At 45.4% G+C, this 21,226-nt stretch overlaps 1 protein-coding gene across 1 annotated transcript in view; it reads left to right on the top strand.

Moving 5' to 3' along the window:
* Positions 1-21,226, top strand: part of HECTD4 (HECT domain E3 ubiquitin protein ligase 4) — a 187,886-nt gene that overhangs the window by 150,521 nt on the left and 16,139 nt on the right. Inside the window, exons 56-62 of the mRNA XM_065889553.1 lie at positions 9,059-9,240; positions 10,473-10,678; positions 10,965-11,095; positions 11,387-11,592; positions 13,212-13,391; positions 15,715-17,021; positions 18,031-18,238. Coding sequence (XP_065745625.1) covers positions 9,059-9,240; positions 10,473-10,678; positions 10,965-11,095; positions 11,387-11,592; positions 13,212-13,391; positions 15,715-17,021; positions 18,031-18,238 — 2,420 coding nt within the window. The remainder of the gene's footprint in view (positions 1-9,058; positions 9,241-10,472; positions 10,679-10,964; positions 11,096-11,386; positions 11,593-13,211; positions 13,392-15,714; positions 17,022-18,030; positions 18,239-21,226) is intronic.

Raw genomic sequence — 21,226 nt, 5'->3', positions numbered from 1 at the left:
CACCATTTTCTGGAAAGCCCGAAACTGTAGCTTCCCACCAAGAGCACTCTTTTTTCAGCCCTCCCAGTACAGCTTGCCAGTTGGGGGTGGTTTTGACCATAAGCAACATGCCTGGTAATATTGCTGATATTCGGGAGTTCCCTGGTGGCCTAGTGGTTAGGATTCCCGGCTTTCACTGCCATGGCCCAGGTTCAGTCCCTGGTCAGGGAATTGAGATCCCGTAAGCCACACAGTGCGGCCAAAAAATATATACACACACACACACACACACACACACACACACACATACATATATGGCTAATACTACTTTTGTCAGGTTTTTAGAACTGAGCTGAAAACAAGTTAACCGAAGTCAGCTCTTACATGGACAAGGCTAATCTAATAGGTGCCCAAAATGTCGCATGTGAGGTGGAATTCAGGCCTTCTCCTCCACCGGTCTTTCCACGTCTGTGAGGGGTGCCCAAGTCACCCTTTGTCCTCACTGCCTCACGTAACCAATCGGCAGGTCCCATTGACTCTTCCTCCAAAGTACATCCCAGGCTGCCTCTCTCCATCTCCGCCTCCACCACACTGCTCTAGGCTTCAGCTCTCCCTTCTCTCCACAGCAGCCGAGTGATCTTTTAGAAACACAGATCAGATCATTCATCTCTCTCCTCTAATTCAAACGTTCCCATGGCGTTCCACTTCCCATGGAGTAGAATTCAAACCCTTAACCTGGCTCGCCAAACCCTCCCCGAGCCTCAGAGTCTATCTGCTTCTCCCAGTGTACTCTCCTTCCGCAGTTTCTCTCACACACCAAGCTTGTTTCCTCCTCAGTGTCTCTGTATATGCTGTTCCCTCTGCCTGCAATGCTTTGCCCAGAACTTTGCATGGCTGTCTCATTCTTTTTTATTTTAAATTATATTTTATTTATTTTTTATACAACAGGTTCTTATTAGTCATCCGTTTTATACACGTCAGTGTATGCATCTCAATCCCAATCGCCCAGTTCATCACGCCACCACCCCCACCCCCTACTGCTTTCCCCGCTTGGTGTCCATATGTTTGTTTTCTACATCTTTGTCTCAGTTTCTGCCCTGCAAACTGGTTCATCTGTACCATTTTTCTAGGTTCCACATATATGCGTTAATATGCGATATTTGTTTTTCTCTTTCTGACTTACTGCACTCTTTTTGACAGTCTCTAGATTCATCCACGTCTCTACAAATGACCCAATTTCGTTCCTTTTTATGGCTGAGTAATATTCCATTGTATATATGTACCACAACTGCTTTATCCATTTATCTGTCGGTGGGTATTTAGGCTGCTTCCATGACCTGGCTATTGTAAATAGTGCTGCAGTGAACATTGGGGTGCATGTGTCTTTTTTTTTTTTTTTTTTTTGCATGTGTCTTTTTGAATTGTGGTTTTCTCTGGGTATATGCCCAGTAGTGGGATTGCTGGGTCATATGGTAATTCTATTTTTAGTTTTTTAAGGAACCTCCATACTGTTCTCCATAGTGGCCGTATCAATTTACATTCCCACCAACAGTGCAAGAGGATTCCATTTTCTCCACACCCTCTCCAGCGTTTGTTGTTCGTATATTTTCTGATGATGCCCATTCTAACTGGTGTGAGGTGATACCTCATTGTAGTTTTGATCTGCATTTCTCTAATAATTAGTGATGTTGAGGAGCTTTTCATGCACTTCTTGGCCATCTGTATGTCCTCTTTAGAGAAATGTCTATTTAGGTCTTCTGCCCATTTTTTGATTGGGTTGTTTGTTTTTTTAATATTGAGCTGCATGAGCTGTTTATATATTTTGGAGATTAATCCTTTGTCAGTTGCTTCATTTGCAAATATTTTGTCCCATTCTGAGGATTGTCTTTTCATCTTGTTTGTGGTTTCCTTTGCTTTGCAAGAGCTTTTAAGTTTCATTAGGTCCCATTTGTTTATTTTTGTTTTTATCTCCATTACTCTAGGAAGTGGGCCAAAAAAGATCTTGCTGTGATTTATGTCAACGAGTGTTTTTCCTGTGTTTTCCTCTAAGAGTTTTATGTGTCCGGTCTTACATTTAGGGTGTCTAATCCATTTTGAGTTTATTTTTGTGTATGGTGTTAGGGAGTGTTCTAATTTCATTCTTTTACATGTAGCTGTCCAGTTTTCCCAGCACCACTTACGGAAGAGACTGTCTTTTCTCCATTGTATATCCTTGCCTCCTTTGTCATAGATTAGTTGACCATAGGTGTGTGGGTTTATCTCTGGGCTTTCTATCCTGTTCCATTGATCTATATTTCTGTTTTTGTGTCAGTACCATACTGTCTTGATTATTGTAGCTTTGTAGTATAGTCTGAAGTCAGGGAGTCTGATTCCTCCAGCTCCTTTCTTCTTCCCTCAAGACTGTAGGTGTCTTTGCCAATAGCTTTGGCTATTCAGGGTCTTTTGTGTCTCCATGCAAACTTCAAGATTTTTTGTTCTAGTTCTGTAAAAAATGCCATTGGTAATTTGATAGGGATTGCATTGAATCTGTAGATTGCTTTGGGTAGTATAGTCATTTTCACAATATTGATTCTTCCAATCCAAGAACATGGTATATCTCTCCATCCGTTGGTATCATCTTTAATTTCGTTCAACAGTGTCTTATAGTTTTCTGTATACAGGTCTTTTGTCTCCCTAGGTAGGTTTATTCCTAGGTATTTTATTCTTTTTGTTGTAATGGTAAATGGAATTGTTTCCTTAATTTCTCTTTCAGATTTTTCATCATTAGTGTATAGGAATGCATGAGATTTCTGTGCATTAATTTTGTATCCTGCAACTTTACCAGATTCATTGATTAGCTGTAGTAGTTTTCTGGTGGCATCTTTAGGATTCTCTATATATAGTATCATGTCATCTGCAAACAGTGACAGTTTTACTTCTTCTTTTCCAATTTGGATTCCTTTTATTTCTTTTTCTTCTCTGATTGCCGTGGCTAGGACTTCCAAAACTATGTTGAATAATAGTGGTGAGAGTGGACATCCTTGTCTCGTTCCTGATCTTAGAGGAAATGGTTTCAGTTTTTCACCATTGAGAATGATGTTTGCTGTGGGTTTGTCATATATGGACTTTATTATGTTGAGGTAGGTTCCCTCTATGCCCACTTTCTGGAGAGTTTTTGTCATAAATAGGTGTTGAATTTTGTCAAAAGCTTTTTCTGCATCTATTGAGATGATCATATGGCTTTTATTCAATTTGTTAAAATGGTGTATCACATTGATTAATTTGCATATATTGAAGAATCCTTGCATCCCTGGGATAAATCCCGCTTGATCATGGTGCATGATCCTTTTAATGTGTTGTTGGATTCTGTTTGCTAGTATTTTGTTGAGGATTTTTGCATCTATATTCATCAGTGATATTGGTCTGTAATTTTCTTTTTTTGTATTATCTTTGTCTGGTTTTGGTATCAGGGTGATGGGTGGCCTCATAGAATGAGTTTGGGAGTGTTCCTTCCTCTGCAATTTTTTGGAAGAGTTTGAGAAGGATGGGTGTTATCTCTTCTCTAAATGTTTGATAGAAGTCACCTGTGAAGCCATCTGGTCCTGGACTTTTGTTTGTTGGAAGATTTTTAATCACAGTTTCAATTTCATTACTTGTGATTGGTCTGTTCATATTTTCTATTTTTCCCTGGTTCAGTCTTGGAAGGTTATACCTTTCTAAGAATTTGTCCATGTCTTCCAGGTTGTCCATTTTATTGCCATAGAGTTGCTTGTAGTAGTCTCTTAGGATGCTTTGTATTTCTCCGGTGTCTGTTGTAACTTCTCCTTTTTCATTTCTAATTTTATTGATTTGAGTCCTCTCCCTCTTTTTACTTGATGAGTCTGGCTAATGGTTTATCAATTTTGTTTATGTTCTCAAAGAACCAGCTTTTAGTTTTTTTGATCTTTGCTATTGTTTTCTTTGTTTCTATTTCATTTATTTCTGCTCTGATCTTTATGATTTCTTTCCTTCTGCTAACTTTGGGTTTTGTTTGTTCTTCTTTCTCTAGTTCCTTTGTAAGGTTAGATTGTTTATTTGAGATTTTTCTTGTTTCTTGAGGTAGGCTTTTATAGCTATAAACTTCCCTCTTAGAGCTGCTTTTGCTGCATCCCATAGTTTTTGGATCGTCATGTTTTCATTGTCATTTGTCTCTAGGTATTTTTTGATTTCCTCTTTGATTTTTTTTTTTTTTTTTTTTTTTTGCGGTACATGGGCCTCTCACTGTTGTGGCCTCTCCCGTTGCAGAGCACAGGCTCCGGACGTGCAGGCTCAGTGGCCATGACTCACGGGCCCAGCTGCTCCACGGCATGTGGGATCTTCCCGGACTGGGGCACGAACCCGTGTCCCCTGCATCGGCAGGCGGACTCTCAACCACTGCTCCACCAGGGAAGCCCCTCCTCTTTGATTTCTTCAGTGATCTCTTGGTTATTTAGTAACATATTTTTTAGCCTCCATGTGTTTGTGTTTTTTACGTTTTTTTCCCTGTAATTGATTTCTAATCTCATAGTGTTGTGGTCAGAAAAGAGGCTTGATATGATTTTAATTTTCTTAAATTCACTGAGGCTTGATTTGTGACCCAAGATGTGATCTATCCTGGAGAATGTTCCGTGAGCACTTGAGAAGAATGTGTAATCTGCTGTTTTTGGATGGAATGTCCTATAAATATCAATTAGATCTATCTGGTCTGTTGTGTCATTTAAAGCTTGTGTTTCCTTATTAATTTTCTGTTTGGATGATCTGTCCGTTGGTGTAAGTGAGGTGTTAAAGTCTCCCACTATTATTGTGTTACTGTCGATTTCCTCTTTTATAGCTGTTAGCAGCTGCCTTATGTATTGAGATGCTCCTGTGTTGGGTGCATATATATTTATAATTGTTATATCTTCTTCTTGGATTGATCCCTTGATCATTATGTAGTGTCCTTCTTTGTCTCTTGTAACATTCTTTATTTTAAAGTCTATTTTATCTGATATGAGTATTGCTACTCCAGCTTTCTTTTGATTTCCATTTGCATGGAATATCTTTTTCCATCCCCTGACTTTCAGTCTGAATGTGTCCCTAGGTCTGAAGTGGGTCTCTTGTAGACAGCATATATATGGGTCTTGTTTTTGTATCCATTCAGCAAGCCTGTGTCTTTTGGTTGGAGCATTTAATCCATTCAGATTTAAGGTAATGTCAATGTGTATGTTCCTATTACCATTTCCTTAATTGTTTTGGGTTTGTTTTTGTAGGTCCTTTTCTTCTCTTGTGTTTCCCACTTAGAGAAGTTCCTTTAGCATTTGTTGTAGAGCTGGTTTGGTGGTGCTGAATTCTCTTAGCTTTTGCTCTGTAAAGCTTTTGATTTCTCCATCGAATCTGAATGATATCCTTGCCGGGTAGAGTAATCTTGGTGGTAGGTTCTTCCCTTTCATCACTTTAAGTATATCATGCCACTTCCTTCCGGCTTGTAGAGTTTCTGCTGAGAAACTCTGTTAACCTTATGTGAGTTCCCTTGTATGTTATTTGTTGCTTTTCCCTTGCTGCTTTCAATAATTTTTCTTTGTCTTTAATTTTTGCCAGTTTGATTACTATGTGTCTCAGCATGTTTCTCCTTGGGTTTATCCTGTATGGGACTCTCTGCGCTTCCTGGACTTGGGTGGCTATTTCCTTTCCCATGTTAGGGAAGTTTTCGACTATAATCTCTTCAAATATTTTCTTGGGTCCTTTCTCTCTCTCTTCTCCTTCTGGGACCCCTATAATGCGAATGTTGTTGCAGTTAATGTTGTCCCAGAGGTCTCTTAGGCTGTCTTCATTTCTTTTCATTCTTTTTTCTTTATTCTGTTCTGCAGCAGTGAATTCCACCATTCTGTCTTCCAGGTCACTTATCCGTTCTTCTGCCTCAGTTATTCTGTTGTTGATTCCTTCTAGTGTAGTTTTCATTTCAGTTATTGTATTGTTCATCTCTGTTTGTTCTTTCATTCTTCTAGGACTTTGTTAAACATTTCTTGCATCTTCTCGATCTTTGCCTCCTTTCTTTTTCCGAGGTCCTGGATCATCTTCACTATCATTATTCTGAAGGTTGCCTGTCTCCACTTCATTTAGTTGTTTTTCTGGGGTTTTATCTTGTTCCTTCATCTGGTACATAGCCCTCTGCCTTTTCATTTTGTCTGTCTTTCTGTGAATGTGGTTTTTGTTCCACAGGCTGCAGGATTGTAGTTCTTCTTGCTTCTGCTGTCTGCCCTCTGGTGGATCGGCTGTCTGTTTCTTGTCATTCAGATCGCAATGTATATGTCACCTTTCCAAAAAAGCCTTGCCTCACCATGTAAAGTAAGCCCACAGGAGCACATTGTCATAACACTGTATTTTATCAATACTTCCCTTCCAGAACCTGATATTTTTGCTTTTTTTTTTTTTAATTTGTTTATTGTGTGTCTCCTCCCTCTAGAACATAAGCTTCCTAAAAGCAGATACCTTGTCTGATTCTTTGCTAGAGCTCCCAGTGCTTAATCTGGGCCCTGGCTCACACTGTAGACTCCACATATTTGTTGAAAAGGATCCCCAAACATATATGCTTGAATATCAATATGGTACTCTTAAAGTTTTTAAAAACTTCTTTAATAAGACTTTCAGTCATATTTTTGGGAAATTTCTGTGATAGATGAAACCTATTGACTGTTGACTAGCAACTTAGAGAAAAGGCAAGAAAGTGCTTCGCAAGGTTACAATCAGTCTGCAGATGTAGGACATTTACAATCAGTATTAATGTGGTGATCTCGGTATTGGGAGAAATATGAAATATGCCATAGATTTGTTTGATCAGTACAATGATGGAATTTCTGGTCATAGTACGGATTTTCATCAGAGGTGTACTCTGCCTAAAGTCCTCACGTGGGTTTGAGAGAGGACTTGAGAGAATGAAGAGTCGGTGGGGGGCTCCTCAGCAGAGACTTCAGGGACGTTAACAGTCTGCAGAGTCGACCAAAAATGATCTCACTCCAGCTTCATCCTGGCAACTTGAGGCTTTGCAGTCTGAGGAGAGAGCTGGGGGGAGTCTGTAGGGCTTTCAGCTTTCATAGTCAGACCTCATCTGTTTTGCTGCCCTGGTCCTCGTGAGCTGTGCTAGTACTGTCAACAGACAAACTTCTGAGGAGGGAAGAAGCAGGTGGAGTTGGTTTGTTTTAAATTCTGGCGCAAGAATATTACAAACTGGTGGAGCCGAGAAAGAAACCACCTAACATGCACCATCTTAGCTGGTTTCTTTTTTGTCTTCACTTTATATGATGGACCAGCATTACCTTTAATTTGGGTCAGTAGGTAATATCAAGTGACCCCTGTTGGCTACGAGTGGGTTTAGACCTAGACTTTATAGACACAAAAGGGCTACTTCTTTTTTTTTTAACTTATTTTTTATTGAAGCAGAGTTGAATTACAATGTTAACTACTGCTGTATGTCAAAGTGACTCAGTTATTTATATATTTATATATATATATATATATATATTACGTTCTTTTTCATATTCTCTCTTCCATTATGGTTTATCACAGGATATTGAATATAGTTCCCTGTGCTATACAGTAGGACCTTGTTGTTTATCCATCCTATATATACCAGTTTGCATCTGCTAATCCCAAACTCCCAATCCATCCCTCCCCCAACCCCCTCCCCCTTGGCAACCATCAGTCTATTCTCTATGTCCATGATTCTGTTTCTGTTTCACAGATAGGTTCATTTGTGTCATATTTTAGATTCCACATATAAGTGATATCATATGGTATTTGTCTTTCTCTTTCTGACTTCACTTAGTATGATAATCTCTAGTTGCATCCATGTTGCTGCAAATGGCATTATTTCATTCTTTCTTACTGCTGATAATACTCCATTGTATATATGTACCACATCTTCTTTATCTGTTCATCTGTCAATGGCCATTTAGGTTGTCTCCATGTCTTGGCTATTGTGAATAGTGCTGCTTTGAACAGAGGGGTGCATGTATCTTTTTGAATTATAGTTTTGTCTGGATATATGCCCAGGAGTGGAATTGCTAGATCATATGGTAACTCTGTTTTTAGTTTTCTGAGGAACCTCCACTGCTGTTTTCCACAGTGGCTGCACCAATTTACATTCCAAAAGGGCTACTTCTAACTTGCCTTCTTGATTAAGTGCTTACTACCAGCAGAATTTTTAATTATGGTGATTAGCTAATAAAATACAGGGAGCCTCCCCTATGCTTAGTATGAGCTAGAATAGATTCTTTACCAAGAGATGCATTTCTAAATGAGACCTGCTTAGTCACTAATGAGCTATTATTCAAGGTGAATGCCAATCACGTCATAAATTGATCACATTAAAAAAAAATGCCCACACTGAAATTTTTATAATAGCTTGACAGAGATACAATTCACGTACCGTGTAATTTACCCATTTAAAGTATACAGGCCAACAGTTTTTAGTATATTCACAAAATTCTGTAACCATCATCACCCTCAGTTTTAGAGCATTTTCATCACCCCAAGAAGAAACCCCACACCCATTAGTAGTCAGTTCCCCTTCTCCCGTCCCCTAGCTCAACCCCGCCAATCTAATTTCTGTTTCTATGGATTTGCTTAATTCTGGACACTCGATATAAATGGATTCATAATATGTGAGCTTTTGTGTCTGGCTTCTTTCACTTAGCACAGGGCTGTCCAGGTTCATCCATGTCGTAGCACGTGTCACTGCTTCATCCCTTTTTATTTGTGAATAACATTCCATTGTATGGATTTACTGTGCCTCAGTTGTTGGACATTTGGGCTGTTTCCACTTTTTGGCTACTATATGTATGCTACTATGAACACACGTATATGTGAGTCTTTATGTGAACATATATTTTCATTTCTTTTTCCACGGTGGTTTTTGAGTTGGGAAAAATCAAACATAACTAAATGTGGCTTTTTGTTTAAAACACAAGTGTCTAACTTGGAGCACAGAACACGAGGCCAGAGAAGCCTGAGATGTGGTCCTTCCCCTTCAGCGGCCCGTGGCCCGGCCCAGTGTGGAGGCTGGACCGTCAGAGCTCAGTGCCTGTCGCCTGCCCTTCCCTTGCAGGGAGCTGCTGCGCTGCGAGGCCGCACTGGCCAGGCTGTACTGCCGCATGGCCCTGCTCAACATCTTCGCCCCCAAGCTGCCTCACCTGTTTACCCGCCTCTTCCACATCCCTGCCATCCGGGATATTACCCTGGAGCACCTGCAGCTGCTGTCCAATCAGCTCCTCGCTCCTCCCCTCCCAGGTAAACCTCGGCTTTGCGGCTCTCACTGCAGAAATTAGGCCCAGGATGGAATAGCCCTGAGGGTGAGCCGGGCGCCAAGCAGGAGCTGTGCTTAGTGTCCTTGTTCTCCACGTGAGCAGGGGGAGGAGTCCCAGCACAGGACCTTTAGACTTAGTGTAGATAAACTGTACGAAAGATCGCAGCTGTCTTTGCAGTGCTTTCTCACTCTTTGAAAAATCTAAGTGTATTAGATGACATATTTAGTCATTAACCTATTAAGCATTCATTAAGCAAACTAATCGTGGATCAAGGAAAATGAAGTCTTATTTATGAAATCTAGTCACTGTACTGTTGTCACAGACATTCTGTTTGACGTGTAAAGACAGGAAAACGTTCCTGCCATCAAACACCACCAGAGAGACCTAATTGATTCATTGTGACCTCAAGCGGAGCTGTTTTAATGGGCCAGCCTGTGTGCATTTGCTCAACGTGGGGCCCTTGGAGTGTGGGCTGATGCTGTGTGTTCGCTCCCTTGGTGAATACTAAGTGATGACTCTGCCCTCAGCCCAGTTGAAGACTGAAGGGCCCCTTATGTCTTCCTCTGGCACCTTGGCCTCCAGCCTGCTTCCCTTGACCTCCTAGCTACTAAGATGGGAGCAGGAGTGAGAGGGCAGGTGGCATTCTAAGCATAAAGGACATCTCTCACAGCCATGGGGTCCCAGCCAGTGCCTGTGTGAACTACATCTCCACAGGCCACTTAAGCACGTGGGGTCCAGTGGCCCACCCCAAGAAATTAGAGGCTCCAAAACAGATCTGAAAAGCTTTAACGTGCTTGTGGAAGAAGCTTTGCCACAGTGACTAACACTTGCTTTATAAACTCCACTCTGAGCTACTCCAGTGGTTCCTTGGTGAAACTCCAGGTTGGCCAGGGCAGCCGATAGGTCAGGCTCTGGGAACCCCTGAATCCAAGCAGCTCCACTTCTACCTGCTTAGTAGACCTGGGCTTCAATTCAGGTTTTTATTTTAGGCAACAGTTTTGTAGCTTAAAAGAAAGCAAAAAGTTAAAGGCCGCCGAACTCCTGAATCCCCCACCCCCTGCAGGATCTGACTGGTGACATCTGTTACCCAAGACGTATGTTCAAGCTAACCCATCCTGGTTTTCTGGACAGAATGCTCCTGGCTCGTTACTCAGGATCTCACAGCCCGTGGCTGCTGCTGTTCTTGTTGACTTGTGTTTTCTTTCCTGTCCCCAGACGGCACCATCAGCTCCAGCTCCATCCTCCTGGCACAGTCCCTGCAGCACTGCATCCATTCCCAGAACTGCTCGGCCACGGACCTCTTCTACCAGGGCAGCTCCCAGACAGTGAGAGAGTGGCTCAACGTGGCCATCACTCGGACCCTGCACCAGGGTGAGGAGAGCCTGTTGGAGCTGACGAAACAGATCTGCTCTTTCCTGCAGGTAAAAGTCCAAAGTTCTGATGTCCCTAAACTAGGGTTACAGGTTTCAATTGGAAATCTTATTGGCTGGCTGAAAATGACACTTTCTTCCCCAAGCCCCACTAGTCTGCTTTTCTTCGCAGCTCCCCTGCCTTGTCCCGTCCGTGGTGTCCTTCCTCCCAGAGGGCTTTTTTGTCCTCCTGATCCTGTTACAGTGTATGCATTGGCTCTCCTTTGCCTGGGAGCTGGGAAAAGGAAATGCTGTCTTGTGTTCAACCCGTGGCTTTCCCTGTTAAATGTCTCTGCAGACGGCACCAGAGCAGTTCCCCTCCGAAGAGTTTCCAATTTCCGAGTCCAAGGTCAACATGGACGTCAATTTCCCCGGGGCGGCTTTCGTTGTAGTATCTTGCAAAGAAAGTCAGTCTGGATTCCGCAAAGAGTAAGTTGCCTGTACTGTAGAAGATGGTGACGGGGAGAGAAAAGTAAGACAGATTCTGGTGCAATTTACAGAAGAAAAAACTCATTGCTTTTATTCTTTAATGCAGAGTGTACTTGGACATGATTTACAGTTCTTCCCTAATTTCCATGTTTTGGAAATTAGTCTATATAAAGAATGACCTTCTAAAATGTGATGGAGGTGACTTACGTGTGCCCGGTTCTCACCACCCCCTCACAACAAAGTGTTTGTTGACATGGTTGGACTCTGCTCACACGCATCCCTCCTCCTCAGCTCCTCTCTGTACAAGGCGCCGTGGGCGCGGGTGCTTGTGTACGGGCTGGGCCACAAAGTGAAGCGAAATGGCCAGCTAAACCTCATCGAGGCCATCTGTTACCCGCGGGATGCATCTCCGGCCAACACGGGACTCACGCCGCCTCCCACCACCAACCAGTACCCTTCTGTGATCCTCTCCACAGACAAAGTCCACATCAAACTGGGTAAGTCTCTGAATTAGCTCCTGGTAATAAGAACAGCTTTGAAGTCATTCTCTGCTTTCCTTCTTTGTGAAAATTGAAAGGATTTTCTACTGTGCTGCGTTCCAGTTTCCTATGGGTAAAGAAAAGGACTGCTTGGGGCAGTGTATTTCAGAGACAGTGGATTAAAAGTTCCCCCTTTCCTGCCAGGGGAAGACCTGGCAGATGCTGCCCAGACTACAGTGGGGATTTCCTTTCCTTTCACAAGCGTGTGCTGTTCAGAATGATCTAAACAGAGCAGTCCCATCATTTAGCTGTAATAATCCTGGCTGCCCTTCAAGTTCTCATTAAAACTGAATTCTCTCAGGTATAATGTGGCTCCCTGGGGCACGGGCCTCAGTGATCATCTGCTCCCCGTGTCAATGTTAAACAAAGCCTGGTGGTGGCCAGGCTGGGAAGCCCAAGTGGTCTTGTCTCCTTGGCATCCTTTGTTAAGCCTCTGCAGATTTAGATTTAGATTTAGATGAGGTCTCCATCTCTGTAAATCCTGAAGCTCTCGCTGACTGTCTGCTTTGTATACTGGGGCCAGCTGACTCTGTTTCTGAATCAACACACAGAGGAAGGGAAACCTAGTCTCAGACTTGCACTGCACGTCCTTGGCATGTTGGACAGGAGAAGATGGACACATGTTTGTTAGAAACAATTATAAAGATGTATTTGAACTTTCAGCCAAAATTGGGCCTTGGCTTGCACAGCTCCAATCCTGGAGACATTGCATCCTTAGGGAATAGAATGAAAGGACATTTCTTAAGGTATTTGGTCAATGCTAAACAAGTTTATGATCTCTTTTTATTAGGGTCTATTTTTTTCATTGTATTTTGCCTACACTGTTTTTTAAAATTTATATTAAACACAGAAGATCTCTGTTTTACCTGTCATTCCCCAAATAAACATTCACCCCAAAGTACAGGCGAGTCAACATGGTTCCTCCTGAGCCGGCCAGAGACCCCTGGTACCCCAGCTTATGTCTGACCAGTGCTTGCAGAGGGGGTTGGGGTGCGTTGCAGGGTGTGACAGGGATCAGACCTCAGGGTCTTTCTTCTCTCATCGTAGGCAGCTTCGGTCAGATTCAGGCCATGACAATGACCGAAGGCAGTAAAAGAGAATTCTGGTAGTTCCTGAAGTCTGGGGGGTCCCTTGCTGGTCCACTCTGTAAATCTAAAATAAGCTGATGCTCCCATGGGATTGCAGCTGCACCAAAGGGCTGGTTATTTCTTTACCAGGCTGGGACCATTCCAGTGAAGCATCTTTTAAAGTCTGACTTCCTGTTTCCATGCCAGGTCATCAGGCTGGTTGGTATCTGACTGACAGGGAGATGTTTATCCTTCCCTGTCCCCACTGCTGCCCTTTGTCCCATTCTCACACCAACAGGTGGACTTCTTGGAGGATGTCCTCCGCTCCTCCTGCGCCTGCGGCTGACTCCGTCTGGAGTGGGCGGAGTGACATTTCCTCTCGCCCCCAGTGCACGAGTGGACAGGCTTTCCGGCCCTGTTTCTCTGCGCACACCTGGCAGGTCTTTATCGCAAGCTTGTTTTGATCGGGTGCTACCAGTCATGAGCTTTCCTTCTGGGCGCTTCTTCTAGGGGTGTCTCCCCCTCCCGGAGCCGTGCTGGTGTTACACTCCCTGCCCCTCGAGTTCCCACTGGCGATGGCCTTCGCAGAGCAGCTGCTGTCCTGGAAGTCGGAGGACGGCGAAGGGAGATCTGAAGATGAGCCTGACACCATCCCGACGTCCGTCCTCCTGCAAGTGGTGGAACTGCTCGGTGAGGCCTCCCTTCCCTCAGGGTCAGGCTGGTGGAGCTGGCCGGGTGCCTGGGGAAGGAGCTGGCCGGTGCGCCTGGGGTGGCCACAGTGGCCTGGGTGGTGACAGCTCTTGTCAGCTTGTTGTCAGTTGGGCTTGGGGAATTGAGTGGAAAGTGTAGCCTAGACTTCCAAATCCATGATTTGCAGGGTACTTCCATTATTTTGAGGGGTGGCATCTAACCGGGAAAATAAGATTAATTTTATCATACTTTACTTTAAAGCACTAACATATGCCATTGTTGTAACTTTGATTCTGTAACATTGTTCACTTTCATACCACCCTTCACCTTCAGACATTATGACCTCACAGCACCTGAAAGGTTACAGAGAGAGGGCATTGTAGCAAAACTCATGGAATGGTAAACTTAAAGAGTTGTGAACTTAGCCTATAAATTTACTTCAAAATTTTTCTAAATCTTGAGTTTTAATTAATGATATGTCTGCTTAAGTGGTTAGGGATAAAAATACTGATATCTGCAACTTATTTTGAAATAATCAAAAACTAAGATGAGTCTGTGGATGAACAGAGGGAAAGAGAGATGTGTAATAAAACAAACAGCTTTGTCACACATGTAATAACGTTAATGGTAGAATCTAGGTGGTGGGCATCCGAATGTTGACTGTATAAGGTGTTCAACTTTTTTATATTTTTGTATTTTTTCAAAAATACAAAATGTTGGTGTTGGAGGGAAAAACATGTTGGCAAACTCAGGTCCCCTCAGGGGTCAGGGAGATGATGTAAGTGAGAGGAATTCAAGAGAGAAGTGGACCCAGGACCTCCAGGGAACTGGAGGGCATGTGTCCTGTGGGGCAGCCACTGAGCCCTACTACTCATTTGCTGTGTAAGAATGTGGCCCTAGTCCTGCCAGATACTGTCACTTTTTATTTCAAGAAAAGCCAGAAATCTAGATATTGATGTGAATTTCCCAGTTTCTAAATGTTGACAACTAATTCACATTCTTTAAAACACATTGGGCAGGGGGTCGGAAGAGGTGAGCAGGGAACCACTGGCTGGGGGAACGAGATGTATGTGGCCGGTCTCAGCTCTCGGGCCACCATTTGCAATTTTGGTGGAGATTTCTCTCCAAGGCCATCGTCTTCCAGAAATGTCCAATGGCAGAGGAAGGACAACAGAGAAGGAAATAGGAGCACATGAGGGCCTGGCCTTAGACCCCATTGGCCTTTATTCCCTGTCAGTGGCTCCATGAGCACCATGTCCCGTGACAGCCATGAGTTCATTACCAATTAGAATTATCAAAACAGCATCACCCCTGAGACCAGTCAGCCTAGTCCCCTCCTTCGTGGGTGCTGGGCCTAATTGGGATTCTCGGTAAGTCAGCCAGACCTGGCCGTTGGGACTCCCTGTCCACAATGTGACTGGGGATAGAAGACACGCATCTGGCACGAAGGGGACCTTGGCACAGATGTGTGTGGCCCACGGTTGTTCTAGACAGTGTTTCCTAGACTTCAGTCATTCTCACGCCACCTTTATGTGATTTCTGCCACGTCTACAAGTCATGCCTATCACCATTTATTGATTTGTTTTTATGGCAATGAACTCCTTTCTCCTTTTTTTAAACTTATACTGAATTTTAAAAGAAACTTTATCTTGCTACTTTAAACAGAAAATTCGTATCCCTTGCCGTAACTAGAAGATACTTATAAAATTAAACAGTTAAGCAGTTACTGTTAAGAAATTCTGGCTAACTACTGTTCCCTGTCGAAGGCTGTGAGTCTCTGGGCTATTCTCTATTAAGAATATTCTAGCCCCAGAGTGAGGCTTTCTTGTTGACAAAATCAGGACTGAAAGAGGAGTTTAAAAGGAATCATTTTTCTGTGTGTATTTCTGAGCTATCTGGTAAAATTGGATCGTATGCCCCCAGTAGTAAGCGTCCCGTGGTTCAGGAAACATTATGCTAATGATTTGTCACCAACCTGCTTAATAACTTTATGAGAAAGAAAACAATGATTTCAGGGTCAGAGCTGTAGAAGCTGGCTCCATGCGGTCACCTGCCACAGGAGTGAAGGCCACCGGCTCTGGGCCCAGCCTGCCCGGCTCTGCCCCGTGAGATTGTGTGACCGTGTGGCAGCCGTGTGAGTCCTTCAGCTCTTTGAGCCTCCGTTTCTTCATCTGTGAGATGGAGATGAAGGACGTAATGTTTGTTTCACGCGGTCGCTGTGAGGGCTGCCTCCATTAAAGTGCCTTAGAACAGTGCCTGGCACATAGTAAGCTCTGTATAGGTGATTTTTTTTTTTTTTTTTTTTTGCTGTCATTCACCTCAGGAAACTTCCTGTGGACCACAGACATGGCGGCCTGCGTGAAAGAGCTGGTTTTCCACCTCCTGGCAGAGCTCCTGCACACAGTGCACAGCCTGGAGCAGAGGAAGCACCCTGCTGGCCTGTCCTCGTCCATCGCCCTCCAGCTGAACCCCTGCCTGGCCATGCTGATGGCCCTGCAGTCAGAGCTCCACAAGCTGTACGACGAGGAGACGCAGAGCTGGGTCTCGGGCAGCACGTGCGGTGGCTCGGGGACCGTAGCGGCCACCGACCAGGGCAGGTTCTCTACGTATTTCCACGCGCTCATGGAAGGGTGCCTGGCGGTGGCCGAGGTGACCCTGCCTACCAACATGAGTGTCACTGCCAGCGGGGTGACATCGGCGACCGCCCCAAACCTCAGCGACTCGTCGTCCTCCTCGTCGTCCTCCCCAGGACAGACGCCGCAGAGCCCCAGCCTCCTGTCCAAGAGGAAGAAAGTCAAGATGAAGCGGGAAAAGGCCTCCTCCTCCGGGAAGCGCCAGTCTTCGCGCTCAGTGGACTCGGACCCCGCCGTGCTGAGCATCGGGGGCGGCAAGCCCGAAGACATGCTGTGGTTCCATCGTGCCCTGACCTTGCTCATCATCCTCCGGCACCTCACCAGGAAGGACCCGCAGGGGCTGGGTGTGACGAGCGACGCCATCGCCGACGCCTGCCAGGCCCTGGTGGGTCCCACCGCCCATAGCCGCTTGCTGGTGATCTCTGGGATCCCCACCCACCTGGACGAGGGCATCGTGAGAGGCGCCATCCGCAAGGCCTGCAACGCCCACGGCGGGGTCTTCAAAGACGAGATCTACATCCCCCTGCAGGACGAAGACCCCAAGAAGCCAAAAGACAAAGCCGAGGGCGGTGATGGGAAAGCTGAGCCAGAGAAGACCCTTGGCTTCCCCAGCACAGACAGCTTGGAGGTCAGCACGTCCCGCAGCCCGACCCCCGCCATGAGCATCAGTGCGTCTGCGTCCACCAGTCAAGCCTCCATCTGCAGCTCCCAGGGCATCTTGCAGACGGTCAGCGACGTCTCCACGGAACCGCTGCCCTCGGGCCTAGAGCTGCCCATCCCTGCGGGCTTATTGGAGCCCCACGTAGTGTCCAGCCAGGAGAGCCTGGACGTTTCCCTATGCAGCACCAGCAGCCTGGGCAGCCTTGGGAGCCTGGGGGAGCCACTGGACAACGCAGAAACGGCCTCAGTGTCAGACATGGGCTCCATGTACACAGTCACGTCCCTGGACAACCAGCCCCTCACAGCACGCCCCATCAAAGGCTTTGCGGTTGTGGAGGTAAGCACCTCACGCCTTGGCAACCACTTAAATCATGAGCGGTTAGAATCCCCCAGGCCTCTTTAAGCCTTCCAATATTATTTCCAAGGGACTAAGTAATAGGTGACATTGGGGCACTTAGCGGGCTCCCTGAGGCAGCTCTTGGAAACAGCAGTGATCAATCATGTTGATTATCTGTATTTGAGGTCCCATCTCTTGAGTGTGATAGCAAGTCTGTCAGGAAGTCAATACAGTTCATTGCAGAGTGTGGGAGGGGCTCCAGGGGCTGACCTTTCCTGATGGGTGGGCATCATCGAGTGTTTTCCAACTCAGGCCCCAGTGGCCTCTTTTTGAGTGGCTTTGGGTTGTTTTAACCGTTGCCATTGGCAGGAGGGACCCCCACCGAGCAGGGAGAGAACAGACTTGCCATTCTGTTCGGAGTGATTCTGAGCTTCAGATGCTGCGCGTGTTGCCAGATTACATTTCCACTTCAAGATCCCATGTGTTTTCTGGGCCTCCTTGTTTAGAAATCCTGCATCCTGTGTCTTCCTGCCCCCTGTGTAACGGGAGTCAGGTGCAGAGTAAAAACCATCCTCGCCCTTATTAGATATGGAGGGGAAGGCACTAGGAGGAGAACTTGCACCCCCTTGCTCCCCACCCCACGGGCTCTGACAGGAGAGCTCAAAGATCCAGGGGTTGGCTTCCTCCCAGAATCTGTCCACCTTCTCCCTGCGGATTTTCTCGGAGCCAAGCGTGGACTTGAACCCCCGGGGCATCTGCGTAGAGCCACAGACCTGACCGGGGTTTAGCAACAGAGATGTCCAGTTGAGCTGTTCTCCTGCAAGTCACCACTTTCGGCACATACGAGAGACTTTGCTGGGAAGGCCAGCTTGCCCCGGTCAGGCTGCGCTCCCAACGCTGAAGACAGTAGAGGGTTTCAGGGACAGACGGAAGGGAAAGAAAGTTCATACAGCTAGCTGAGTGACTGGTCTCTCCACTCAAATCCTTACCCTTTTCCTTGTTCACACAGATCAGATCCCGAGCCAAAATCGAGAAAATCCGAGCGAGTTTATTTAACAATAATGACTTGATTGGTTTGTCAAGTTTGGATGGTGAAGATGAATTGATGGAAATGTCAACAGAAGAGATACTCACTGTGTCTGTAGTAAATCAGAGTTTGTTTGATACACAGGGGAGCCCAGGGTTAGAAGATTATTTCAATGATAAGTCAATTAAAGGTAGGTTATAGATTTTTTTTAATTAATAGACTTTTTTTAAGAAATTTATAGAAAAAAAACTGAGCAAAAATCATACCCCTCTTGGGACTTCCCTGGCAGTCCAGTGGTTAGGACTCAGTGCTTTCACTGCCACAGGCCTGGGTTTGATCCCTGGTCAGGGAACTAAGATCCCGCAAGCCACACAGCGCGGCCAAAAGAAAAAAGCATACCCCTCTCCATGTCCTGTTTTCCCTATTTTTAACATCTTACCTTAAAGAGGAGCTCTGGGGGTCAAAGATTTAAGAAGTGATTCAGGGAACGTTGGGAAGATGGTTCACTGCTTGGTTAACAGAAGGTGCGTTGTGTACATGATGTGACGAGAACACTGCTGCTCCCCCAGGAGAGCCGTCAGGGCTCTGAAGGCCAGCGGGCAGGCCCTGCCACAGGCCCTGCCACAGGCCCCCACACCAAGCCCTCAGGTGCTCCTGTTTCCTGCCACAGCCTTGAATGTGGGCTTGCATTCAAGTTGCTTTTTTCCTTTTGTCTAGTCAGGCTTCCCCTTGTTTGAGTTCAAGTGTATTTATTTTGTTCTGTCCTCTAGAGCTAGAATGTACCACGTACATTGCTGGTAATCATTTAGTCAATATGCTCAAGGACAGCTAACACCTCGCCCTTTAAAATGAATTCTTGGGGAAGAACCGATTCCGGTTCCTTTTTCACAAAAGTCCCACTTTGTCATTCTCGTGGATCTTATGTGGGGGGACCCTACCCTGTCTGGCTTCCCCACTTCTTCTGTTCAGCCAGGACCCGGGCTCTATCGAGGCCCCACAGAGCTGGATCTAGCAGATCCTGAGGCCAAGAGCTCACCCCCAGCTTCGCTTCAGAAGCAGCAGCGATTTTTCTCCTTTTTTTTTATAACTGTAGTTCTTTGTGTTGTTGTCTTTATTTTGCATCAGTCTCTCTCAAATTTTTAAATTTATGTTTTTTCTAACTCTTTAATATTGTTTGAAAGTTCATAATAGAGTTGTTGAGTTTGTTCTGCTTTATGTTTTCTGAGGACAGAAATGTAATATTGAGTATGGATTTTGTTGTTGTTTCAAATTATTATCCCCCAGTCATGAAATTTTGAAATACTCCCACAGGGCTGGGACCAGAGTGAGGTAAATGAGGCCACAGAATTTAATGGGGCTCCAAAACAACTCAGTAATCTAGATAAATAATTATTTTAATATAATACTTATGAAAGTCAAAATTAATGCAAAATATCCATGGTGAACAAACTTAAAATTTTAAATAAAGACGGGACCAGTATTAATGATTTTTCCTTTTGCGTCAGGCTTTAATATGGCCCTGTACAGTACTTCTAATATTTCACTCATCATGGGTTTCTTGTATTAATTTTGATTTTTTTGAAGGACCGCGTTACAATGTGTATCTTGATCCCTGAGTTTTTTGGGACTCTTGTGCGTGAGGGGCTGCCTCTCTCTCCTCGCCCTGGTTTCAGCCCTGTTCCCTTATTAGTGAGTACGGTGCCCACTCGGCTCTCAGCTCCCCACGTGGGGGTGACTAGTGTACGATCTGTGGGAACCCTGGGGTCTTTTTCTGCCATAATTAATGCTTTGCCAGTCTTTTCATGCTTTAATCCGAATTTAGTTCTAGCTCCTGATTGTATTATGGTCAAACCTTCCACGTAAGATACTCAGTCTTTTGATAACACATTTGACACGTTACAGCCACACGCATTTTGCTCAATACTCTTTTAAGCTGTGGTTCTACTGAATCAGCTCTTAGATCTTGACCACGCCTTCCACACACCTGTCTCCTCACCCTCAGCCCAGATGCCCAGGGGACCTTTGTGCTCTGGCTCCTGAAGCCCGGCCTGAGCTGGGTGTGCCTCTGGAGGGCCAGACCCCCAGAGAGAGGGTATGAGGAGGCTGGGCAGGAGGACAGGGTGTGATGAGCAAGTCAGTCCTGCCCGCAGGTGGGGGCCCTTGGCCACGAGGAGCATGCAGATGCAGTGGAGCATCCTGTTCCACTGGGAACATTCCTGACTGGCCCCTTAGGAAAGGCGAGAGCATCTTCTGGAGTGCTTCTTTGGGGAACAAAAAAAACAAGTGTTTTTTTTCTCGTGCTCAGGGACAGTTTTCTTGTATCTGAGAGAACTTTCTTTTCCACCTGCTGGCTGGGCCAGGTTTCAAATGCATCCTCTAATAATAACTATTGAACAACTTGTACTTTGCACTAAAAGTACTTGCAGCCTCTACATCCTCTTGCTCCTTGGGGACTATCCATCACAGACATGTTGAAGTTAAGGGAGGTTCAACCTCCATGATAAAGAGACCCTAGAGTACAGTAACTCAGACCCAGTGGAAGTTCATTTCCTGCACATGTAAGAGTCCAGGGTGAGCCCTGAGGTCTGCCATTCGGGGGCTTGTTATCTCCACGCAGCCAGTGGCGGGGATGAGTGCAGAAGAGAATATGATCTCAGAGAAGCAGCAGTGAGCCGTGGCGTGAAGTGAGATCTTAGTTCCCTGCCCAGGAATTGAACCTGGGTAGCCTGGATGAAAGCCAGGAATCCTAGCCGGTGGACCAGCAAGGGCTAGAGGCTAGAAGCAAAGTTCCCCTGGCCCTCACCCCCATTGAAAAATGTGTTTCTCAAGGAGGCGAGAACTGTAAAAACAGGTACAAAGTTTATTATTGGGGACACAGAACAACAACAAGTGGGAGAACACACAGAGAAACAGTTTGTTGAGTTGACAGAAGCAAGGCAGAGATGCACACCGGGAGAGGAAGGGTGTGGGTGTCCTCCCTAATGAGGAGGAGTCCAGTAAAGAGGCGGAGAAGTCATGCATTATAGGGCAGTTCTTCCGGGTCTTTGTTTACCTTTGGCCAATTACTTGGTTTCTTTTTCCACACCTGCCCTGCCCTAGGACCCTCCCCAACAGGCGTGCACAACTTTTTTCCAAGATGGGTTCCACCCCAGAGGCCTATGGGAGGGCCTTGGCATCA

Source organism: Phocoena phocoena, chromosome 13 (genome assembly GCF_963924675.1).
Source record: "Phocoena phocoena chromosome 13, mPhoPho1.1, whole genome shotgun sequence".
NCBI lineage: Eukaryota > Metazoa > Chordata > Mammalia > Artiodactyla > Phocoenidae > Phocoena > Phocoena phocoena.
Note: the sequence above shows the minus strand (reverse complement) of the source record. Positions and strands in the feature narration are given on the sequence as shown.